Consider the following 27,027-nt stretch of genomic DNA (forward strand, 5'->3'; position numbering starts at 1 on the left):
TGTTACTGAAAGAACATTGACAATGTAAGGTGGTTCTCTGCACCAATATTCAACACAGGGCATCATATTACATTGGATAATTGGTTCTATAATGTGGGCCAAGAAAAACAAATTTGCAGATACCCACAGAGTGGAAATAGGTGGGCTAGCAAGAAGAAAAAGCATTTTCAGCTTCACAAAGGAAGATCCATTGTTGGCCTACATTCTTAAAAATAAGACAAACAAAGTATGCATTTCAATGATCAGAGTGCCACTAGAATTGGAGAAGCAAAGAAGCCAGAAATTGTGACTTTTACAATCAAATTAAAGAACAAATTGACACTGCCAGCAGCTTTGTGCTACAAGCCTGGAGGACACAACACTGCCCAATTGTAGTTTGCTTCTGTGGGATCAATGTGGATGGCATAAAAAACAAATACTTTTTGCTGGTAATAATGACACAGCAAAAAGTAATCTGTGTCCTTTCATTGGCTTGCAATGCAGATTATCAATCTTTCACAATACAACAACGGCATTTATGTAATGTTTAAGTCATGTGCCAAAAATTCTGCCTGTTGTTCAGAAGTTTCTGATGAATTCTGGTGCAGTTAATATGCACACTCTGCGCATGTTTATATCACTCGCAAACGTGTTACTAATTATGAACTTGTCTGGATTATACTTTTGTTATTGTACATTGAGAAATTGTTCAAAAACAAAATAAAATTCACAAAATAAATGATTTTTTCCATTACACTTGTTTTAAAAAATAGTTAAAAATAGAAAGGGGAAAAAACCAGATAAGATGGAAAAATTGAGTATTCACCTGTCAGGTTCAAATGATCGATGAATTTCATCCACTCTCAACCGAAGTGTCATCTTTCAATATAACCTAGATCTCAGGATATGCAACAGATGTTGGCTTTGCTAACTCACAACCAAACTGTCACCTTCCAACCTACCCTAACATACACTTCAGTACAGATAAACTTATCACCACAACCTATGTTTCAAAAAACAATATACACACAAAAGAAATATTATGTTTTCTATTCTCTCTCTGTTTGAGTGCTTATAACTTTACATGTTCGGTTTCATTACCCATTTACATCGTGAGGTGCATGGCAGAGGTTATGTCCCATTGTACCAGCTATTAGGGTTTCTTCCTGTTCCATTCATGTTTGGAGTGTGGAAAGAGTGACTGACTGAATGCCTCTAAGCATGCAGTAATTAATCTACTCTTATCCTCATGATCCCTGAGTGAGTGATATGTAGGGCATTTTAGTGTATTCCTAGAGTTATCATTTAAAGCCAGTTCTTGAGACTCTGCTGACACACTTTCTCAGGATGGTAAACATCTCTCTTCAAGAGTCTTCCAGTTCAGTTCCTTCAGTATCTTTGTGACACTCTCCCATGGATCAAACAAACCTGTGACCATTCATGCTGCCCTTCTCTGTATATGTTCAATATCCCCTGTTATTCCAGTTTGGTGCAGACACCACACACTTGAGCAATATTCTAGAACCAGTCACACAAGTGATCTGTAAGCAATCTCGGGTCGACCAAAGCGTCCGATCCCACCCGTCGGCTTTGACCCGTGACGTAAGGCTGTTGTTGTGTGTGACGCCACGACGGCGCGGAATTTAGTTTGTAAGAGTGGCGTGTTTGTAGGTGTTGTTTTGATGCGATCGGTGGTGCTCTCAGGTGGTGTGTTAGGTGATGTTTTTGGTTTAGATTGCGAGTGTGGTATCGTGTGTGAATTTTGGTAAATTGCTTTTTTTATGTCTTTGGTAGGTATGCATATGACTGACAGGGTCAACAGTTTTCGGTTGTTGGCTATGATGGGGGACAGTGTGTTGTCTCTAATAAAATTTCTTCAGCTATTCAGATTTTTGGATGAAGTTGTGAAATGTTCAGTATGTTGTGAAGAAATGAGGCTTACTTAAAGTTCCGGCGTCTCGGACCAGGGACGGCTGTATGTGGAGATGTCGTAAGGATAATAGGTCAAGGGATGTGTTCGATCCCAATTTATGAGACCGGGAGCTGCTGTTGAGCTATATAGGTCAAGGGAAGTGTCCGATTTCAGATGATATTGTGTTTAGTGGTATTTGGGGAGTTTTGTGATGCCGGTTTTTTTCGCCGTTTAGCGTGGTTTTGTATGGGGGTGGGTGTTTAAATTTGTTTATATTTAGCTTGTCCCCACCCAAAAACCCCCTATTTCCCGTACTTGTCCCATTAGTGTCATTAGGCTTTATGTGGAATGTGTGTGTTTGTTTTTCGATGTATTTTCGTCCTCATAATGTGTACGTAACGACTTTATATGCGCCATAATGGAATCGTGGTTTATGGTCGTTTCCACCATATTTGTGATGTCATGGGTCAAAGCAGTCGGGCGGGATCGAACGCTTCCGTATTTCCGCCATCTCCTCTGTAGACTTACTCCACTTCCCCAGTATTCTACCAATAAACCGAAGTCTACCACATGCTTCACCCACAACTGAGTCTAAGTGATCACTACATTCATACAGTACAAGTAGTTTCAAATGACCCTTATACTCTTGTGAAGAAGCCTCATCAGCCAAGCCCCAAATAATTTATCTAAATATTTGTATTTGGGGGGAGTACGGCGAGTGAAGAATGTAAATTTCAGTTAACACTAGTGTTCATATTAAACAGTGTTTTTAATTTTACAGGCCACAGCAGTCTCTGAAATTAGTAAAGTTACACAAGTGTGTAGTATGAAATAGTAGATGAAAACAGCAGCTGAGAAGTGTCAAATACAAAGCAGCGACATATTTTTCTCCTTTTTTTTCTTTTTCAAAGTAGCTCCTTTTCTCTTAACAAAGTAATTCCTACAATTATTAGTGTGATAGGTTAACACGAGTCATAATTTGATGTATTTTACATGTGTTTTCTAAAGTGGCCTGTTAATATATGGTGTGTCGTGATGGGATTATGGAGCACAATATGTGAATGCCCACAGCATCTACTGCAATGCACAAAGCCTTGAACTAGCTGTTACAGAGTTTTGTCATGAGGGAAGAAGAAAATAAATTCTAGGACCACTGGAGGAAAGTGTGTTAAACATACATGTTGCATGGGTTTAGTTACTAAGTGACAGCAGTAACAACAGATGTCTCCTTAGTACTGCAGTACAAACACAAGTTGTATCAATATTGGGAGCTTGCTGGCTTCACAGAACTTTTCTGAAATGATTTAAAAAAATGCAGAATGAGCCCAGAAAACACCTTTATCGGAATGTGTACTGGAAGAAAAAGCTACTTCCAAGTCATTTAATAGGTTCTGTCTGGCCATCCTGACATGACATGTTTTTCTAATTCATTTGAGGTAAATGCCAAGATGGATCCTCCAACAAGACCATCACAGACCACACTTGTTCTACCCTCATGAAAGATCAATATATATTATTATTAAGATGATAAATTCTGTGTCTCTGTGAGAATGGCCCAAAGGCTATTAAATTACTATAGTATACTACGCTAAACTACCAGTCATGACCAGAGAGTGGTTTTAATCTTCATCTAATTTGTCCACCAGGGCTTGATATGAAGCACTTTGTTCACTCACTCACATGATAATGTAGACCAATAATGTACAAAATACATGGAAAATACTGGGCGATGGAGGACATGGTTAATTACCTGATGCAAAGCGGTAAGGCCATCTTCATTTGTTGAGTCAGGACTAACACCTTTCATTAAAAGTCTTCTCACTGCAAAACAAATGATCACATTACCTCAAATTCAAACTGGTACGAATTTTTGTGCTAAGGAGTATCATACCATCAAGTCAAAAAGAAGTCCCAAGCTGTCCTTCCATTGTAGTATAGTATCCTGCTTTACATGAATTATCTAGTTTTCTGACAGATTACTGACCCCCGAGTTTTCAGATATTCACAGCTAAAGCTATTTACAATATAATTCTCCAATGACAGTACAATTTGGGTTTACTATAACAGATGCTGGATCATTTGATTTGCCTACTTCGTTCGAACGAAGTAATTTTGGATTAAAAAGTAGAATTGAAACAGACTTGTCTTCATCTACAATGTTTGATATGGTATACCTTCATCTATATCATTTCTGGCTGCTGCTTCTAGCAGCATTACACTGTCACTAAAATATATATGCCGCTTTGATGACTTGCTGATTTCTCTGGAGTTTCCCCTGTGCCTCATCCATTCTTTCTCGCGCTGGCTCCATAGTTTCAGCTGTTGTAGCCTCCGCCGACGAGCCAGATGGAGGCGTTCCTGAGTGCTCAAGTGCTCCACATGAGCCATTTCGGCAACAAGATCTGCATGCTCCATCTTTCTAAAGGCCATATAAACACAAGCGAATGCGATGAAAAAATCTTGACTTATGAAATTCTAAAATTTAACAAGTATACAAACCAAAACAATACCTGTATCTGGGAGTTCACTGCAATTGTTGAACGTTACTTAAATCAAATTTGTTGTCATTTGAAGTCCACGAAATGTATGGGCGCTTCTGCCCATATAAAGCATAGGCCTTTTTATGTCAGGTACACATTGCTGTTATTAGGCCGACTTATCTGGTCATTCTTTCGTGGCTTATGCTTCCTACCTGTTGTTCCTGGGAAACAATGATAAGATACCGCTTCCCATTTTAATTTCTTGTCGTTGTGAATGAAAAGTATATTTTGACTACGCACGACTTTGTTCGACTTAGCTTCCACATCACGTATTCCTGTCACTTGAAGTTTATTTTGCGAAAGTTATGGAATTATCGCGACTTCTACAAGTGTTACATCTTCCACGCACAGCAGTCTGCATAATGTAGGTCACTGCTGGGAGTGGGAGCTCGGCGAACCGATGTTTTTAGTTGCAGAAACGCAGCGGCATGCTAGTTAATCGAAAATAAGTCTGATTCTCTAGAAAATTTCAGCAACACGCGAAAAATTACGTTGAAAATGGTTTCACTGTTGTTTTTCATTTAGGTTGTATCAACGGATTAAAAAAACTGCACTTTCAAAGAACTTCCATGTAACCTTGTTGATGTGACAGGTAAACTGTCTGCCAGCAGTGTGAGTGCAGTCAGCTGCTTTCCGCAAAGTGGAATACAGAAAGGAGGTGGCAGGAGAGATAAGAAATGTATGTCCGTGGCTCATGGATGATGACGTTACGGTAGCGAGACAACTGTTGTGGCCGTCTCCGATTTAGCATTAAAGCAGATGGATTTGTAAAATGCTACGCGATCGTGAAAGCGCTTTTTATGCAGTATGTTCTGGCTTCTGTGCTTGTGCAGCCAGTCTATTTGGAAAATTGGCCGGGAAGGAAGACCTACACTCGATGGTTTGCCTCATTTTGAAGTTCTGGTCGTGTGTAAACTTAATAATCGTTTTCAAAGGTTCCTGAAAATACGTTAGCAACACACTTGTAGTTTGAACAAATTTTCGATCAAGAATGTAAATTCGTATGTACATTTTGATGTAACTATTACATGTTTTTATAGTGACCGATAGCAAAGTTGATATACTCTACATTATGAACCTGCAAAGTAACCATAAACGCTTGTGTGATGCATGTGCGTCATTAAAGACATGAAGCACATGTACCTTATTGAAATACAATGCCAGATTGAACCCACGTTATATTATCTCCACTGGCAATGTATTTACAAATTGGGATGTATTGTATAGTAGACCCTACCATTCCAGGTTTGTGACAGACATTGAATAACAAATTGCTACTTTTCTAATACATAAACACATTTCCTGCTCCCGATGTACGATTTTATTTACAAATAAAGGAGAAGAATGAAGTACATTATCACGTTCAGTACTTGAGTTACCAGAATCCCCCCACCCAGATTCGTTTCATATGGGAATCACAAACAGTTTCCTTTTTGTCAACTGTTACTCATCTTTATGTAAGTTGTCAGACTTTGTCAAAAAAGTTGAATAGCCCCAAGAAAAGGTTTCATGTGGTCTTAAGTCAAGGAGCAATTCATGGAGGAGGGGAAAAAAAAAACAAACACCACAATCAGAAAGCTACACTGTGAAAGGAAGCCTGTAGCAGCTGTTTATGGTACAGCACCTATAAGAAGTCATAACCATAGATAACAACCTTGGAAATATTTTGTTTGCTAAGAGCTCTTCAGTTACACAACTGGCCTGATATTTTGTAGGCTCATACTTTGTTTTCTAGGATGCAGTACGAAACTGTATCAAATGTTTTCTGGAAGTCAAGGAACATGGTGTCATGCTGAGCACCAATATCTTCTTATGTATGAATGGAGAGAACTGGGTTTCATACAGTCATTGTAGAATTCTTGTTGTTCTCCACAGAAAATATTTTCAATCTCCAGAGATATCATAATATGCAAATGTAAAAGATGTTGCAAAATTCTGCAACAAACTGAAACAGGCGTATCATTTTGTGTTGGACTATCTTTTCTTGAAAACGGGAATGTCTAGTGCTTTTAGGAATGCTTGAGTCTGCTGATTGCCTGTGGTACACTGGTGATAGAGGAGGAGCTAATTCGCATACTCTTTAGAGACTCTTAATGGTATTGTTTCACCAGATCCCACGGTCTTTCCTCTGTTGAGCAATTTCAGTTGATTTTGTGTGCTGTTTTCACTTATTTTGATATTTCATTTTGATGTTTGAGCAACAATTTAAAGGAAGCTGCTCAGTACAATCTTCCTCAGTAAAACAGTTGTAGAAAAATGAGTCTTAGTAATCTGACCTCTTGTCATCCTTGTTTTGATGCCATTATGGTCGCTGAGAGTCTGGACGCATGGATCTGATTTTTTTACTGATTTAACATAAGATCAAAACTTCTGACGATTTTCTGTCAGGTCAGTATTAGAATCTTACTTTCAGATTTGTTGAATGCTTCTCTCATAGCTCTCCTTACACCATTTTGTGTCTTTTGCTGTTTTTGTTTGTAAGAATTTGGCTGCATTTAAATTTGCAGTGAAGCTCTTTTTGCTTTCGGAATGGCTTTCTAACATAGCTGTCGAACTGTGGCAGAGCTTCCCCACCCCTCAAACTCAGCTCGTTACATACCTGTCTAAGGCATATCGTACAGTACCATTGAGCACTGTTCATTTTTATGATCAGCATTTGCAGTTCTGGAGATGTATATTTCGTGTTGATTGCTCAGGTAATATGATATCCATTTCTTGTTGCATTTGCAAAGAAGAAATACCTTCCTACCTTTCTTTACTTTTCTATTTACAGCTGTGTTTAATGGTGCCATAACAACCTTATGATCATTGATTCCCTGTTCTGTGCTAACTGAGTCGAAAAGTTTGGAAACTGAGTCAAAAAGTTAGGGCCTTTTGTTCATCAAGATATATGAGATGTTACCTTTATGGGATGGTTTTCAGATTGAATGCTTAAGCTAATTTTCATGTAGAACTATTTGTACAATTCCCTGTTTCCATGACTCACCCATATCACTTGTGTCTTCCAGGCTGTAGCTGGTAGGTTTAAATCTCCACCTAATACTTTAACATGACCAGTAAATGTATGTGAAATCTTCTCCAAGCCTTTCCTCAAATGTTTGACCTCTGCTGCTCCTGAGGCATGGGATCTAGAAAGGCATCCAATTACCATTTTTCATGCACCTTTAATTTATAATCACCCAAATTATTTTGCATTTGTAATCTGTACTAACATCACTGCAACTATTGTATTATCTTACAGTTACAAACATGCCTCCACTTCCAGCACTCAACTCATGTTTGTGATATAAATTCCAGTTGGAGTTCAGAATTTCATTGCTAGTACATCTGGTTTCAGCCAGCTTTCTGCCTATGGTACTATGTGGGCATGATTACCATTTATCAATGAACTAGTACTCAGACCAGTTCATGGATGCTTATACAGTTAATTAATACCATATTAACATTTTTGTTCTGTGATCATAAGTCCTTTGCTTTAATCATTCCAGTCAGTTCCAAAACAGAGGACTGTGATTGGTTATGGGAACAATGTTCCTTCCAACTTCCTCTGCATGTAGCAACCGAGGATGGAAACAGGCATTTGCACTGACATGAGCCACAGTGTGCAGTGACATGCGTGCAATGTTCTCAATTGCTGCTTCTCCACATGTGATGCCTCTACCACCCCCCCCCCCCCCCCTCCTCCTTCTGCCCTCCGCCACTACGGTAAGCAGACAGAGCGGAAACTGGCTTTCCTTCCCAACCTACCCACTGCCCCTGTCAGGGGTTATGGCTTGTTGGGTTTACAAATTTACCTTGTATATAAAGTATTTTTAACTAAAATGAAACTTGACAAGAAGTACACAATTCTGTCATGGCTGAAAATAGAGATTAAAATATGATCATAAAATACTGCAGTTGGGCTTGTAGATTAAAGGTGTAACTCTGAAGTATGAAATCGCAAGCCGTATTGGAAGTCACAATAGGCTATAGTGCACAAGTGAGGTTACTCAGCTCTTAAATTCTTGGGATTACAGCTTGACAATAAATTTAGTTGGGAGTAGCATACGAGAAGTGCTGAAGTGCCTAAACAAATCTTCATATTTAAAATGTGTATGGTGTCAGATAGCTGTGATATTTAAAAAAAGCTAGTGTGTTTCACTTACTTTCATTAATTTTTCAGGGTAACTTTTTGAATCAAGCTAAATTTTTCAGAGTACATAAGCATGGAATACAAATTATTTGTGGTGTGAACTCCTGAATGTCCTGCAGAGACATTTTCAAAGAAAATGAAAATATGTTTCAGGTTTTTTTGACTTAATCTACATTCCCAAGAACCAATTCACTTAGGACCTATGGAAGAAACATTAGCATCTCTCTTCATTTTTAAAATATGTTCAGTTTAGTATTATGTATTATTTCTCGATAACATGTTATACATCCTTTGGGATCTTCCCGTTGTGGATATCTAGAACAAATAGTATCTAATCTAATCATACCAGTTCATTGTATCTTGCTTTTATGCTCTGTAACTTAAATCTCAGTCATTACTTTTCACTTACTGGATACCTCGCTTGACCTGGACACCTGTAGTCAAGAAAACGTAATATGGTCTCTGACAGCTCACAGTGCTGTTCTCAGCTTTCAGTGGCTACAAGCAAAAACAGTAGCAATCTACAGAGCTGTGACAACAATGAGGTATTGCCATAGATATATTTATAAAATCATATTGTGTTGTTATTGAGGTAGGTGGATGAAGCTGCCGTGCCAAGACCATGGTAACTGTCAGGGATCAGCTTAGAATATTTCAACTATAGTGTCTTTTCTCTCTGTGCTATACTTGTTTATCATTCACATATTTTTCATTTTGCTTCTTACTCATTTATTTCTTTTGGAGGAACCAACAGCTTTCAAAGTCTGAGTTTCAACATCAGTTCTGTTGTGGTTTTACAAGCAATCTCCCAATTTTAGAAATTCCATGGCAATTAAGCTTTCAAGTAAAACTTGTGAAGTAAATGTAAGTAATTTTAGTAGAGCACTGTTTACTAACCCAAAGCATGATCTGAAACAAGTCATGTGAAAAAAATTAGGTAGCCTTTTAATTGCAGCAATTATAGAAGAAGGAAAAAAATAACACACAGCCAGAACTTACTTGCCTTAAACGGCTCCAGCAGTCTCATCAGGTTAATTCACAGACTCAAAATATCCTAAGCGAAACAGTTAACAGTGAGTCTATTCTTCCAGAGCCATCAGATACTTTTTCAGGTGCAGCTTTGAATTTTCATCAAATACCAGAGTATTTACAATCTTTTATCAAAATATAATAGGCCTCGCAAGTAAAGGAAATGAAATTTCTGTTCTCTTAGAGGATCTACCATGATGTTTTATGCTGCTCAGAACATTTTGTTGCAACCGTCACCAGCTCCCACCAGACTAACTAACTAACTACCTAGTAAAATGATCATGGTGTTTTGACAATACTAGCATTCAACAACTCTTCAAATAGTTTTGGAAACAACAGTAAGAAATGAAATCAGTCTATAATTACTCACATTTGAGTTAGCATCATTTTTTAATGGGTTTACACTGACATATTTCAACATCTCTGTGAATAACCTTTGTGTACATGATAATGGTATAAGTCAGTATGCTACATATTTTGCTACCATGGGGTTTCAGTTGTATGCTTTAGAGATTGTCAAAACATTTAAGTTTATTTTTTAGCAAAACAATGGTGATTGTACGTTTCGTGGTTATGAGAGATGACATCATTTCACCAAGAGTATTTGGAAATTGCTGTACAAGAATATTCATTGCCTCATGCAGATCTTACCTATAGCCTTTGTGCTCAGGGACACTTAGGAAGCATCCACCATAGATCTTGACAGTTTTCCACTTATCCCTAACTTCACTATTTTTGTGGTTAAGAACAATAAATGAAGCTTTGAGGGAAACACCACCTGTCTCACTTTTTATAACATTTCACATACATTTTATTTTTTTGCCTGAATTATTGATTTTGTCCTAGTAGTAGTTTTTCTTTTTTTCACCCACTTTGTTTAGAATTTTACTGTACATTTTGAGTAAGTTCTGTTTAGCAGGGTTTTTGAAGATCAGTGTTTTACAACTAGATCTCATTCGATTTTTAAAGGATATTTTGATGCTCCAAGTGTTCTGTGGCTTCTTCACCAGTTATGTAGGCACCCTGTGGGTTATTTTTAGGAATGTGTTTTCAAACTGTAATGCATTTCATCAGTAAACATATTAAATTTAGTGATGGCTTTAGGCTCTTGATAAATAGGCTCCCAATCAACTTCCTGAATGCAGTTTTTAAATTTCTGAATTGCAACATTTTTTATGAGCCTGCTTGTTCTCCAGCAGGGTTCAGCTGTTTCCTGCTACGCACGGTGGGTTTGTCCATCACTGTCAGAAAGGCCATCTTTGACTTGCCTGACACAAGTGTTGTCAGTTTAGTCACTGTCCACAAAGATATTGTCAATTAGTGTGCTAACACATACAGTGGAAATTAACTACTCATACTAGATTAAAGGAATGTATCACCTGTTCGAGTACAGTTTTGTGACATGAGTCACATTAAAAATGAGTGTAAGGAGAGCAATGAGAGAAGCATTAATGACTTTCAAAGTAAAATTTTGTCAACTGATCTGAACAAAAACCCTAAGAGGTTTTGGTCTTATGCAAAATCAGTAAGCAGTTCAAAATCATGTATCAGTGACCATACTGGCACTGAAACAAAAGATAACAGAGAACGCTGACATACTGAATTCGGTCTTGCGAAACTCATTCACCACAGAAGATCATAACATGGTTCCTCGTTTCAATCATCATATGAACACCAAAATGGCAGATACTGAGATAACCAATTGCAGTATAGAGAAGCAACTAAAACTGCTTAGTACTGGAAAGACATCAGGGCCAGGTGAGATACCTAAAAGTTTCAGCAAAGACTATGCGAAATAACTTGATCCCTTCTAGCAGCAGTTTACTGTAGATTGCTGGAGCAATTAAAGGCACCTAGCGACTGGAAAAAAGCACGGATCATTCTCGTTTTTAAGAAAGGCTATAGGACAAGACGCACACAATTATACACCTACATTGTTGCTGTCAGTCTATTGGAGAATTAGGGAACGTATTTTATGCTCAAGAATTATGATACATTTTGAGAACGGAAATCTCTTCTATAAAATTCAACATGGATTTCATGAGAAGAGATCTTGCAAAAAACTTTTCCTCCATGAGATCCAAAGCACTGTAGACAATGGCAATAAGATTAATGCCATGTTCCTTGGCTTTAAAAAGGCATCTGACACTGCACAGCACTGCCAGTTAGTGAAAAAAGTAAGAGTTTATTGATCATAGGACCAGATTTGCAAATGGATTCACAACTTCCTTGCAGACAGAATTCAACACATTGCTCTTCATGGAACAAAATCGACATGTGTAAATGTAAATTCTGGAGTACACCAAGGAAGTGTGATGGAACTGTTACTGTTTACGGTGCGTATAAATAACCTGGTAGAAAGCGTTGGATGCTCTTTAAGACTGTCCACAGATTATGCACTTGTGCATAAGAAAGCAGCAATGCCAGAAGACAGTATCAATCTGCAGGACTGATGAATGGTGCAGGCTCTGGCAGTTGACCCTGAATGTAAATAAATGTAACATACTGTGCATATACAGGAAAAGAAATCCACTACCGTACAACTACATTATTGATGACAAACTACTGGAAACAATAACTACCATCAAATATCTAGAAATAACTACCCAGAGCAACCTTAATTGGAACAGCAGACTCCAGACTGAGATTCATAGGAAGAATCTTCAGGAAATTTAACTCATCCACGAAGGAAGTGGCTTATAAGGTGCCTGTTCGATCTGCTGTTGAGTATTGTCCATCAATACGTGATCTTTACCAGGTATGACTGATAGTATAGAGAGATTGAGAGAGAGAGAGAGAGAGAGAGAGAGAGAGAGAGAGAGAGAGAGATTGGCAGACATTACAAGAGAGACATTGTGCTTCTTGGGGAGGTTTACTATTGAAATTCGGAGAGAGTGCTTCTCTGGAACAGTAGGGCAATGTATTACATCCCATGTAATGACCACAATGAGAAAATTCCAGGAATTAGAGCCAATACGGAGTGTTACTGACAATCATTCTTCCCACGTACCATTCCAAAGAGAAACAGGGTAGGGGGATCAGTTAGTGGCACCAGAAGTACTTCTTCCATGCCCCATTAGGTGGCTTGTTGAGTCAGTTGTAGATATGGAAGTAAAATCACTTAGAACTATTATATCCTTTAATTTTCCTGTATGATGCTGCAGCAAATGCTCAAACTGTTTGATAAAGTACCTGAAATCACCAATATTTCTGAATTGCAAGTGCTTTGAAAGGGCATGTCATATTTACAAATATTCCTACTTGCAACCACCCCCCCCCTCCCTCTAATAATAATAATAATAATAATACAGTATGAGGCTACTACCCTACTACCATACGGTTTACAATCTGGTGGGAGCTGGTGACGGTTGCAACAAAATGTTCTGAGCAGCATAAAACATCATGGTAGATCCCCTAAGAGAACAGAAATTTCATTTCCTTTACTTGTAAGGCCTATTATATTTTGATAAAAGATTGTAAATACTCTGGTATTTGATGAAAATTCAAAGCTGCACCTGAAAAAGTGTCTGATGGCTCTGGAAGAATAGACTCATTGTTAACTGTTTCGCTTAGGATATTTTGAGTCTGTGAATTAACCTGAGGAGACTGCCAGAGCCATTTAAGGCAAGTAAGTTCTGGCTGTGTGTTATTTTTTTCCGTCTTCTATAATTGCTGCGTTTAAAAGGCTACCTAATGTTTTTCGCATGACTTGTTTCAGATCATGCCTTGGTTAGTAAACAACGCTTTACTAAAATTACTTACATTTACATCACAAGTTTTACTTGAAAGCTTAATTGCCATGGAATTTCTAAAATTCATAATTTTAAATAAAAGATGGTCTGGATTTCAAAAGAATTATTGACTGAACAGGTGATCTTCGCCTTTGTGGAAGACATCCTAGTGTCTTTAAACAACAATCAGTATCTTCTGTGATCTTACTAAAGCCTTCAGTTGTGTGGATCATCAACTACTATTTGAGAAAGCCCAGTAGTATGGCATAGAAAACCAACAGCATGGCATCAGGGCCCATTAGGTAAGCCGCCACAATCCTGTCTTACCAACATGAAGCAGAAAGCAAGTTTGGAAGCTGTCAATCAAAAATCTGCAGTAACATTCATCATCAAATCCTGGAAGACTCTGCCATGAGTCCTTTATTGATTCTGATTTATGCTAATGATCTCCCTGCAGCTGTGAATAGTGCTGTGTGCAAACTTACCACGTTTGCAAATGACACCAGCATTGTAACAGAAAATCTTTCAAACATTCACCAATGACATTTATATCAAAGTCTTTCTGCAAACAAAACCAAGACTTGCACCCCCATTCTCTTTGTAAACAGCTCAGCAGTTCACATGCATGACACTATAAATAACAGTGGAATTCACTATCAGTCAAAAAATGTCACTAGTAAAGAGAGAGGTGCAGAGTATGCTAGTGTAAATATTTTCCACCATCTTCCCACTGAGCTTAAAAAGTTAAGGAAGAGTGAATCCCTTTTCAAAAGTATAGTAGACTAGTTTCTCTTGAGTCACTCATGCTTCACTGTTCAGGAATTTGTGAAAGAGAGCTTACCTAAGAATGACATAACCAAACAGTTTTGTGATTGTCAAATGTTGTAAAGTATTTCATGTAGATTAAACAGTGAAAACTCCAGATTGGAATATCAACAATATTAAGAAAATCATACTCACTGTAAAGATGACCTGTTGATTTGCAGACAGGCATAACAAAAATACTGTTATGCATTACGGCTCTTGGCCCAAGGCTTCTTCAGCAAAGAAAACACATACACATTCAACCAAGCAAGCACTTATACACACATGACCACTACAGCTGGCAGTTCCCACCAGATTGTGGCCACCGCATGAATAGCAATATGGAGTGAGGCAGAAAAGGGGCAGGAATAGCTGGGTACAGGTGATGGGAGAGAAGAGCACTGTCTGGTGCGGGATGTAGGGACTGGACACAGCATGACGAGACTGCCACATGCCGTGTCAGGAGGTGGGGGGGGGGGGGGGCGAGAAAAGCAGGATCAGTGAAGGACTAAAGGACTAAGGACAGGTGGTTGCATGAGGGTAGGGGATGTGAAAAGGAAGGTGGTGATAGGACAGAAGGGACAGGAACAGTTGGGTGGAGGGTATGGGGACATAGATTACTGTAGGTTGAGACTGGGATAATTTTAGGAGTGGAGAATGTTTTGCAAGGATAACTCTCACCTGTACAATTCAGAAAAACTGCCGATGGAGTGGAAGTTCCATATGACCCAGGTTGTGGGCAGCCATTGAAATCAAACATGTTATGTTCAGCTGAATGTTGTGCCACAGAGAGGTCTATTTAGCTCTTGGCCACAGTTTAGCAGTGGTTGTTCATTCTGGTTGACAGCTGGTTGGTAATAATATGATATAAAAAGCTGTGCAATGGTTGCAGCAGAGCTGGTGCACGACATGGCTGCTTTTGCGGTTGCTCAGCTTTTGAAGGGGTAAGATCAGCCTGTTACAGTACTGGAATAGGAAGTGCTGGGTGGGTGGATTGGGAAGGTCTTGCATCAGAGTCTTCCACATGAGTATGGCCCTGTGGCAAGGCATTGGGATTGGGAGTGGCAGAGGGGTGGGCTGGGATGTTGTGGAGGTTGGGTGGGTGACAGAACACCACTTTAGGAGGGTGTGGGAAGGATCTTAGATAGGATGTTCCTCATCTCACAGAATGATGATAGTTAATCAAAGCCCTGATGAAGGATGTGGTTCAGTTGTTCCAGTTCAGGGTGATGAAGGGGGCGACTCCTTTGTAGCTGTTCTTGGGGGTGATTTTTGGGGGGGGATTGTAGGGGAATTCTGTTTGCAGACTGGGTCCAGGGGATATTGCCTGTCTTTGAAGGCCTTGGTGAAATTTTCAGCATACTGGGAAAGGAGTTCTTGTCACTGCAGATATGCTGTCCCTGGGTAGCCAGGCTGTATGGGAGGGATTTTTTGGTGTGAAAGGTATGACAGCTGTCAAAATGTAGGTATTGTTGTTGGTTGGTGTGTTTAATGTGGACAGAGTTGTGGATGGAGCCATGAGTGAGGAGGTGGCACGCTGGGCTTAGGAGGACCAGATAAAGTGATGGGAAATATGTTGAGGTTGTGAAGGAATAAGGCTAGGGTGCCTTAGCCCTGAACCCAGATCATGAAGATATCTTCAGTCTACCTGATCCATACAAGGGGTTTGGGGTTTTGGGAGGCTAGGAAGATTTCCTCTAGATGCCTGGTAAACAGGATAGTATAGGAGGGAGCCAAACCTAACAATCCTGGGTGCACCATTGCAGCCAGTTATGGTGCCCACACTGAAAGGATTTTGGCCTCATTGACCAACCCCTCCAGCCACATGCCCGTAATCTAGCCTCCCACATCAAAGATATTGACCACTTCCTTCACTGACTCTCCCTCATCCCAACCCTTTTTCCTCCTGGTTCTGTACTGACCACTGTTAATTCCACTTCCCTGTAGGTCACCATCCCTCATACTCATGGCTCGCTACAATTAAAACTACCTGTCCCCGCATCCTTCATACTCTAAACCCACTGCTTCATTCCTCATACGCCTAACTAACTTCATCCTAACACATAACTTCTACTCCTTTGAAGGGAAAAATAAAAATCTGCAGCACAACCATGTGCACCTGCATGCCAAACTCCTATGCCAAACTGCTTAGAAAATATTCCTAGCCTCACAGAACACCAAACCTCTGGTCTGGGACAGATTCACTGATGATATCTTCTTCCACTTCACGTGGTTCTTCACATCCCGGTATTCCACCTTCCTAGATATGACCACCTCCTCTCTGATGGCTCCATCCACACCTCTCTCCACATTAAATCCACCAACTACCAACAGTACCTGCATTTTGACAGCTGCCATCCCTTCCACACCAAAAAATCCCTCCCATACAGCCTGCCCACTTGGGGATGGCATATCTGCAGCAATATGGTCTCCCTTTCCCATTTTGCTGGAAGTCTTACCAAGGCCTTCACAGACAGGTTCTATCACTCAGACATAATCCACAACACTGTGCCATTTCCCCACACACCCACAACCCTCCCATAACCTCTAACAAGAGACAGCTGCAAAAGTGTGTCCCATTCATCACCCAGTGCCATCCTGAACTGGAACAACTGAACCACACCCTTCATCAAGGCTTTGATTATCTATCATCATTCCCTGGAATGAGATATACCCTACCCAAGATTCTCCCCACCCCCTCCTAAAGTAGTGTTCTGTCACCCACTCAACATTCCAGTCCACCCCTCTGCCACTCCCAATCCTAATGCCTTGTCAGAGGGATCAGATTCCTGTGGAAGATTCTGGTGCAATATCTTCTCAATCCTCCCACCCAACACTTCCTATTCCAGTTCTGTCACAAGCTTATCTTATCCCATCAAAGGTTGGGTCATCTGTAAAGCATCCATTTGTATACTAGCTCTGCTGAACCCATTGCACAACTTTTTTATTCATATGACTATCAACCAGCTGTTCACCAGGATGAATAGCCACTGCCAAACAGTGGCCAAGAGCAAAGTAGAGCACCCTGTGGTACAACAGATAGCTGGAAATGACATGTTTGATTTCAGTGGCTGCTTCAAAACCCGGGTCATGTGAGCCCTCCCCTCCACCACCAACTTTCCAAACTGTGCAGATAGGAGTTATCCGTGCAACACATTCTCCTCTCCCGTGATTATCGTGGCCTCAATCTACAATAACCTACTGTCCTCACACCCTCTACCCAACAGTTTCTGCCCCCCTCTGTGCTATTACCTCCTCCTTTTTCATGTCCCCTACTCTCAGTGTGTGCTGCTCCTTTTCCACTCCCCCTTTCCCCCCTCCCCTTCATCCCCCTCCCCATCAAACCCTACCTCCTAATACTGCACATGGCAGTCTCATCAGCCCATGATCTAGTCCTTCCATGCCCCACCAGACAACGCTTCCCTCTGCCCCCACCTGTATCCTGCTATGCCCTTCACCCATTCCCCACTCCCCTCCACATCACAATTTATGTAACAGTTGCATTCTACCAGAATAAGATTTTCACTCTGCAGCGGAGTGTGCGCTGATATGAAACTTCCTGGCAGATTAAAACTGTGTGCCCGACCGAGACTCGAACTCGGGACCTTTGCCTTTCGCGGGCAAGTGCTCTACCAACTGAGCTACCGAAGCACGACTCACGCCCGGTACTCACAGCTTTACTTCTGCCAGTACCTTTGGAAGGTAGGAGACGAGGTACTGGCAGAAGTAAAGCTGTGAGTACCGGGCGTGAGTCGTGCTTCGGTAGCTCAGTTGGTAGAGCACTTGCCCGCGAAAGGCAAAGGTCCCGAGTTCGAGTCTCGGTCGGGCACACAGTTTTAATCTGCCAGGAAGTTTCAGTTGTATTCTGGTCGGAACTGCTGGTGGTCATGCTCATGCGTGTTGAGGTGTGTTTGCTTATGTGAAGAAGGTTTTGGCTGAAAGCTATAATGTGTAACACTCTTTTTGTTGTTCCTGTCTGCAACTCAACAGGTCATCTTTACAGCGAGTAGCAATCTATCCATTTCAAATCTGTTGATTTTTCATGTAAATTTGGTTACTTCACTCAATCATTATGTAGTGTGGATATGTATTTTATTATAATGAGTTGCTGAACTGACTGGCCAATAACTGTCAAATGTTAATATCATCAGGTTATGTAGAACTTGTAATTTTCATTCAGGCAATCTGTAGTGTGTATATGTATTTTTACTGTAATTGTGTTGCTGGACTGATTGCCCAGTAGTATGACAACAAATGTACGTTAAATTGTTATAAACATACTGATGATGGCGATTGAAGGTTATAACGATTTATTGTTTTATTAGTAATACTGTAATATCCATTAAGTTGTGAATTATAATTAATATGCATATAAATATATGTAATCTTAATTGTCTCTCACTCCACATCATCTTAGTTGGTTATGCATTTATTATTATTATTATTATTATTATTCTTTTATTTGCCAGATTATTCTCATATGTTTGTTCTGAATGAATTACTGTCATGTAGTTATTAGCTTCACAATTGACCTTTTTTGTGCTATAGGATACATTGTATTTACAGGTTTCTGTAGTTACAGCAACAGTGTTTATGGTTTTAATGATTGTGACTAATGCTGCAGTATGGACATTTTTTGTGAAAGCCCTCTGTTCTTCAGACACATCATTGTTTCCTACTGTGGCAAGTTCAGCAACAAATTACATATCTTCTGTAAGTCATTTCACAGTTCTCACAGAGAAAATGTACAGAAATGTGAATTCTTCTTGTTATATTAATGCTTCATTTTATTCTCTTCGTAGGCCATGGCAGGATTCTGGTTCTTTGGTGAAATTACCTCATTAATGTGGTGGACAGGTACATTTCTTGTTCTGGTGGGCTTGTTGCTCATATGCCAGTATGAAAGTAATGAGAATTTGCAGAGTAAACTAAAATAACAACTTGTTAGAGAAATTTATGTCTTTCGTTTTTGTAATATGAGGATGAAAGTTTTCCTTTAGTAGTTATTAAGTAACTCATTAATTGTGTGAAATAACTGAAATCAGGATATGCTAATACTTTGTAAGTCTAGTAATTGCACATGCCCAGTAGTGTTGAGAGTTGTCAGATGTAAACAGATTTTTCATGAAAAAGATGTCCAGCATTCCAGAGGATTTTTACAGTCCAAAAAAAATGATTGTACTTGTTTCATATGTGCCTCCACATTACCACTTCATGGTTTCACCATGTACCTCATGATCTGACATAAAATTCTCCCAAATGGATATACATTTAGTAACTGAATCTTGTTTTCTTGAGAGTAAATATTTTTTTCCACTTCAGGTGCATATTAACTAGTGTAATGATTTGATACATCATATTTTGAATTATCAGCATAGTTTTAAAATTTTTTTACATCTTGTTAAATCCAAGCAGGATATACTTTGAAAGTAGTTCAACACTTTGTATCATTGCTAACTTTGGGTTTATTGTTTGCATATGTACCTTTTCAATGAAATTACAAAGTTGTCAAAATTGCACAAAAGTTTGCTTTTATTTAAATGGTGACCAGTTCCGGACCTTACTCTATTATTAATCTGTCCTGTCGAACAGAATTATCTTATTGCAATTAACATATACAATATATACGGTCAATAAATGTACAAATAAGTTTGACAAAATGATTCCATACTATAAGAGTTCTATCATAACACCATAATGTGTGTATACTGGCCACTTTGCTTGTAATAGTGGCTAAGTGCAAGGTACTATTTGCATATGACAATGTAGTGCTGTGTGCAGCAAAACAATGTTGTGTGAGCATTAAACATCGTTATAGTAAACTGAGGTATGGGGTGCTGTAGGGAGTGGATCATGGAGAGGTTGTTTGTGTGTTGTTTTTTTTATCCTTTTTTTATGAAATTACAGAATAACGATTACATATGACCATAGATAGATAATATCTATTTTAGCTTGATGTTAAAACATAATCACAGTATAAAACATGCATGTACAAAAAAATCTTGCAAACACATAAGCATCATGTTATTAATACCATACTAACAATCTTCCAACCATTGTCAAAAATAAAATAGGTCAGAACAAGTATTAAAAATGTATGAAGAATGCCGTGGAGTCCATTTGTCTGTGTATCATCATACATTCATTTATTGTTATACTGACTGGCCACTTGTTGCGCTATGAGGTATGGCATGGAACTGTTCGTAAAACTGTTTTTGTTCATGCTACCTTTCATATTGTGACTTAAATATTTAGTTTTTTGTATAAAAATGTGAATTGTGTACTATTATGTAAGCTGCAGTCCTTTTAGTGTTATATTGACTGGCCACTGGTGGCACTGTGAGGTGTGATGCTTACATGTTTACTAGATTTCTTTTGTACATGTATCATTTATTTTGTGACTGTGTTTAACATCAAGCTAAAAGGGACATTATGTATGGTCATACATAACCATTATCCTTTAACTTCGTAAAATAAAATGAACAATCTCCCTGTGGCACACTCCCTTCAACACCCCCACCTCAGTTTATCTAATGATGTTCTATGTTCACTCAACATCATATTGCTGCATGCAGCACTGGACTGTCATATGCAAGTAGTATCTTGCATTTAGCCACTCATACAAGCAATGTGGCCAGCATACTCACATTTTAGTTCTATGGGAGGACTTACATGGTATGTAATCATCTTGTCACATGTGAGACCTGAGTTTCTCCTGGCGTATACAACTTTCAAATAACTTCCGGGAATTCAGCCAGGTAACACTTTCAGCGACCGCCAATATTTCGGCGGGAGAACACCCCACCATTTTCAAGGCAAACTGCAACGGACAGGCGGCGTACATGCAAATTTAATACCTCGGTTCTCGGACAGAAGCAGGAAAGATAACACACGCGCACACACACACTGAACACTAGTGCCACCAAAGATGACCAAAGTCAGAGCTATCGATAGTGAGACTATGAATTCGCAGGTGAGGCAGCATTGACTCTGTTTTTTGACAAGGGAGAGAGCCGGATTCCAAACAGAGTTTAAACAGAAACCTCCATCCCTGTTAACGAGGTTGCTCACTAATTTAATCTCAACTGCCTCCCTAATGACACTGTCCCAATAGCTGGACGTGCATGCCAATATCTCGGTGTTATTATATAACATGGGGTGACCAGTATCCAAGCAATGTTCGGCAATAGCAGATCTATTTGGCTGCTGTAATCGTTTGTGCCGTTTATGCTCAGTACATCTGTCCTCCACGGTCCTGATGTGTTGACATCCACTTATTTTTTATTTAATGACCAGTATTACGAGCAGACAGATGGAGTTGCGATGGGTAGTCCGTTTTCTCCTGTGATCGCAAATTTGTTTATGGAAGACTTCGAGGAACGTGCATTGGAGTCGGCGCCTTTAAAACCCGCCTGTTTCTTTAGATACGTTGACGATACCTTCGTTGTTTGGCCTAACGGTAGGGATAATTTGAATGTCTTTCTAGAACATCTGAACTCGATCCACCCGAACATTTGTTTTACGATGGAGGTGGAAGAGGATGGTTGCCTTCCCTTTCTCGACGTGTCGGTTAGGAGGAAGGATGATGGATCATTGGGACATGCAGTCTACAGGAAACGTACTCACACCGACTTGTACTTACAAGCTAATAGTTGTCACCATTCGGCTCAGCATGAAGGGGTACTTCGTACCTTGGTACACAGGGCACATGTCGTTTCTGACGCTGAGACTTTGCCAGCTGAGCTGTCCCATCTTGAAGTTACATTTCGTCAAAATGGTTATACTGATAGACAGATTGAACGTGCGTTGCGCTATCGACCAACTGTACATCGGGTGATTGATGATAATTCTGAGTCAACACCTAAGTCTACTGCCTTTTTGCCTTACGTAGGAAACACGTCCAATAAGATTGGTCGTATTTTACGGAAATACGATGTGAAATGTGTTTTCCGACCTCCATCTAAAATTAGAGCACTTTTGAGTTCCGTTAAGGATGATCTTGGACTGCGTAAGGCGGGTGTATATCGTATACCTTGTAGCTGCGGCATGGCATATATTGGTCAAACTATCAAGACCATGGAGGACAGATGTACTGAGCATAAACGGCACACACGATTACAGCAGCCAAATAGATCTGCTATTGCCGAACATTGCTTGGATACTGGTCACCCCATGTTATATAATAACACCGAGATATTGGCATGCACGTCCAGCTATTGGGACAGTGTCATTAGGGAGGCAGTTGAGATTAAATTAGCGAGCAACCTCGTTAACAGGGATGGAGGTTTCTGTTTAAACTCTGTTTGGAATCCGGCTCTCTCCCTTGTCAAAAAACAGAGGAACAGAGTCAATGCTGCCTCACCTGCGAATTCATAGTCTCACTATCGATAGCTCTGACTTTGGTCATCTTTGGTGGCACTAGTGTTCAGTGTGTGTGTGTGTGTGTGTGTGTGTGTGTGTGGGGCCAAGAACCGAGGTATTAAATTTGCATGTACGCCGCTTGTCCGTTGCAGTTTGCCTTGAAAATGGCGGTCGCTGAAAGTGTTACCTGGCTGAATTCCCGGAAGTTATTTGAAAATCTTGTCAAATGTTCTTGTACTTCGGTTGACTTTATGTATTGTATATTTAATTGTAACATGATACTATCAGTCCTGCATGATGACGTGACTGTGAGTTAGATCCAACACTGGTCACCATATAAGTATAAACAAACTCCTGTGCAACTCTGATAGTTTTGTAATTCCGTGGAATCATAGTAAGATGCCGCGTATTGCCATCTGGCATACTAGAAATCAGTTAATATGTATCTTTCATTGGATTTTTGATTTTTTCCCTGTGGGTACAGCTGCACAAAGATATCATAATATACAATAATTAAAATATCAAAACACAAGCAATTGCCTACCCTCTATTACCTCCTGACACAGTTAGTAGTTGAATAAAAATCCCTGGAACATACTGGGAGTTTGTACGTGCATGCTTTTACAAGTAATGTGGTGAATTATTATAATGTACAATCTCATCCACTGTCCCCACTGGCCTCGCCCTCTCTGTTTCTTGCTCGCACCACCTATCATCCACACTCTATAATCTCCAGTCTTAAAAAGAAAACATTTCAGTACAAGACCAATATTCCAAATAACGTTGTTAGGACTATCAAACAACTAGCCAATAGATAACTTCTGTAAAGTATACTAACCACCAGTTGTGAGATGGTGTGGGACCACCATTGGATTGCAATCAGAGTTCAAATGCTCCACCAGGCTGCCATCCAAGGATTTTTTAAAGCAAGGTCAGGAAGTTTGGCACCCTGTAATGAAAACTGACAGGATGGACTTACCCAGTGTCACTTGTTTATTGGGGGACATTGTAAATTTAGCCCACCAATGACAAGACTGTGACAGACAGGAGGGGGCATGAAGAACAAAACTGTTGGGCAGTGACATTCATGGGTTCTTTCTGAAGACTTCATCCACGATTCTTTCAGAGGACAGATTCAGTTGATAGGAGATTGACTAATTCACATGCTTTTTTGTACAGAGCATTCAGACTTTTCATTCTGGAGACATGTCAGTCTGTCATCTACTCAGTTTTCAGACCGAGTCTAATACCATATTCATCCACATGTCTGCTTTTATGTTATCACATACTCAGTTTCCATTCTGTCAGAAGGTCTTTGTTTTGGTTCAGTGTTTGAATACATGAACATTTGACTTTGTTCCCACCACCTGACCTACACCTCCAAATGCAAGTTAGGTGAAAGGCAAAAATGATAAATAATTAACCAGTTAGGTAAACAACAATAATTACAAGGCAACGATGCACCAAGGTGACAAAAATCATGAGATAGCATTATGCACATACACAGATTGTGGTAGTATCGCATATACAAGGTATAAAAGGGCAGTGCATTGGTTGAGCTGTCATTTGCACTTGGGTGATTCATGTTGAAAGGTATCTGATGTGATTATGGCCACACAATGCAAATTAACAGACTTTGAATGCAGAATGATAGTTGGAGCTAGACACTTGGGACATTCCATTTCAGAAATCATTAAGGAATTCAATATTCTGAGAGCCAATGGCCTTCACTTAACTATTGAGAGCAATGATGCTAGCATCGAGTTGTCATTACTAACAGACAAGCAACGCTGCATGAAATTACCACAAAAATCAATGTGAGGCAATGAGCATATTTCATTACGGCAATTAGGTGAAATTTGGTGTTAATGGGCTATGGCAGCACACAATGGATGCAGTTCCCTTTGCTAGCAGCATGACACTGGCCGCAGTGCCTCTCTTGGGACTGTGAGCATGGTGGTTGGACCCTAGACGACTGGAACACTTTGGCCTTTGGTTGTGGCTCAATAGTGGTATGGACTATGTTTACGTGGAATGAACTGGGTCCTCTGTCCCAACAGAACCGATCATTGACTGTAAATGGTTATGTTCGGCTACTTGGAGACCATTTGCAGCTCTTCATGGACTTCATGTTCCCAAACAATAATGGAATTTTATGGATGACAGTGTTCCTTGTGACTGTGCCACAATTACTTGCAATTCATTTAAAGAACAGTCTGGACAATTTGGGTGAATGATTTGCCCACTCAAACTGCCCCATGTGAATCCCATGAAACATTTACGGGATATAATCAAGAGGTTAGTTTGTGCACAAAATTGTGCAGAGGCAACACTTTTGCAATTATGGATGGCTATAGAGGCAGAATGGCTCAATATATCCTCAGGGAACTTCCAACAACTTGTTGAGTTCATGCCATGTTTGATTGGTGCACTACACAGTTCAAAAGGAGGTCCGACATTATGTTAGGAAGTATCCCATGAATTCTGTAAACTCGTTGTATAAAATAGATATATAGCCTGAATTAAGATTATTTATAGTTAATTTTCATCAGAAATGCAGATAAATTGTGTCACACACTAGGAATGCATGAGCAGAGAAAAAATTATTTACCTTTCATACATTTTGCAAATGCTAGTTTTAAATTTATTTATTGGCACCTTGTAGGCACTATCAGTCAATGTGTTGAAGTAAACAAGACCAAGATATTCCTAGCTGTTATGTGTCTTTGGCGCTTTGCAGCAGGACTCATCAGCAGAAGCAGCATTTCCTGAAGATGGCGAACAGTTGGATCGCCGAAATATCGAGTCAAGTTGATTTTAGGATCCGGCAGCAAACCCGAAGAGACTTTCATGACTTCTGGCCTGTTTGTTACTAGGTCTAAGGCACTTAGAGATCACTTAAAGAATTTTTGAGAAAAATTATTGAGAACTTATTACTCGAATTCATGACATTTCCACTCATTGAGATTATTTTACATTCAGAACATGTAATAACTACACTAGATGTTACTGAGTTCCTTATGGTGACGAATATGTTAACTCCATTAGCATCCCCTCCACCCCCCGAGGGCTCATGGTTCTTTTGTGAGTTTGTGCATGGTGTACACAGGGTCCCAAGCTATTGCAGCCCGTGCTTCCTTCCCTGGCTGCATTTCCTTCACCCTGCCCTCCCTCCCTCTTATCACTCCTTTCGTGTTGCCCCCTCCTTCCCCTCTCTCGACGTTCTGATTTATGTCTACGTGGCTATGCACCTGATTTCCTGTATTGGTTACAATTTTGTTCCTTTTCCCTGTTCTTTCATCCTTTTTTAGCATTTAAGTCCCTGCTTGAGGTTTGACCTCCACTTCAAAATTTCCTGTTTTTAGTCTGAGCCATTTGGGGAAGAACTCCCTCCCTAGCATCTACTGTGTGGATTCCTTTTCCCCCTTCCTTCTCCTCTCCCTTCCCCATTGTAGCCCCCTTCAACCCGGCTAGGTCACCAGCACATGTAGTCAGTCCGTGTGGTGGGGTTGTTATGTACCCATATGGTGAGCCCCCTGACAACACATGGATTACGCTACTGATACCTGAGCTGTTCTCTCCCCATGAATGCCAAGGAGTGGTCGCTTGTCTTCTTGGAGCATTGGAACTCCTGGGAATGGCCGCTGTACCAGACAGCCCTTGCTGTGGCTGGCTGGTGCCCATGAGGAGAGCCCCTGGTCAGAGTGAGTGGTATCACGGCAGATGCTTGGTGCATGAAGTGTATCAAGCTGCAAAAATTTTGCTGCTCTCAAACATCTGTCTCTTCAAATGGTGAAGGATCATTGAATGCTGCTTTGTAAGACCTGGCAACCTTCCCTTCCCTGGCTACACCGTGGAAGGAGGGCCAGGCTCACCATCTTCGGATGAAACCCTTTCCCCGTTACCTCGTCTGTACTGTACAGATGGAGAGACATTCACCGTCACAAAGCCATTGTTTTTTGTGGAGAAGATCGAGGACAAGTTTGGTGAAATGGAGCCTCTTAGTAAGATGCAATCGGGCTCCCTTTTGATCAAAGCTTCTCCTGCCACCCAATCCATAGCTCTTTGGGCCTGTGATAGTCGTGGCAATGTCCCATGTCTGTTATGCATCACTGATCTTATTTTTCATGAGGACCTCATCCTGCAAACAGATGAGGAAATCCGAGCTAATGTGGAGTTGCGAGGCATTCGTTTTGTTCGACTCTTGCAGAAGGATCACAAAGACAACTGCGCCAATACTGATGCCTCCATTCTGGCTTTCGAGGGGGATACCATCCCATAGAAGGTCAAGGTTATGTGCTATGGATGTGACCTGAAGCGGTGCTTTCGGTGCTTGTGTTTTTGGCATGTGTCTTCCCGCTGTATGCCAGACCCTCTGTGTGTTGACTGGCCACCCACTCCATGAGGGAAACCCCTGTGTTCCACCACCTATCTGTGTCAATTGTGCTGACTGCCATTCCTGTCGCACGCCAGATTGCCCAGGTTACAAGAGAGAAAGAATATCCAAGTATACAAGTCCCTGGGTCATCTGTCTTATGC

The 27,027-nt window shown here is 40.2% G+C and overlaps 2 protein-coding genes across 2 annotated transcripts in view; one reads left to right on the forward strand and one right to left on the reverse strand.

Moving 5' to 3' along the window:
- The window catches only part of LOC124605542 (protein phosphatase 1 regulatory subunit 16A), a 74,256-nt gene extending 69,227 nt beyond the window's left edge, over nt 1–5,029 (reverse strand). The window contains exons 1-3 of the mRNA XM_047137299.1: nt 4,402–5,029; nt 4,066–4,310; nt 3,642–3,712 (exon numbers count right to left, since the gene is read on the reverse strand). Of these exons, the coding sequence (XP_046993255.1) occupies nt 3,642–3,712; nt 4,066–4,306 (312 nt within the window). The 5' untranslated portion in view covers nt 4,307–4,310; nt 4,402–5,029. The remainder of the gene's footprint in view (nt 1–3,641; nt 3,713–4,065; nt 4,311–4,401) is intronic.
- LOC124605543 (transmembrane protein 42) lies at nt 4,813–19,405 on the forward strand. The gene is made up of 3 exons (XM_047137300.1): nt 4,813–5,311; nt 18,694–18,840; nt 18,930–19,405. The coding sequence occupies exons 1-3, from the start codon at nt 5,204–5,206 to the stop codon at nt 19,062–19,064; spliced, it is 390 nt and encodes a 129-aa protein (XP_046993256.1). The 5' UTR covers nt 4,813–5,203; the 3' UTR covers nt 19,065–19,405.
- The last annotated feature ends 7,622 nt before the right edge of the window (nt 19,406–27,027 follow it).

The sequence above is a fragment of the Schistocerca americana genome, chromosome 3 (assembly GCF_021461395.2).
Source record: "Schistocerca americana isolate TAMUIC-IGC-003095 chromosome 3, iqSchAmer2.1, whole genome shotgun sequence".
NCBI lineage: Eukaryota > Metazoa > Arthropoda > Insecta > Orthoptera > Acrididae > Schistocerca > Schistocerca americana.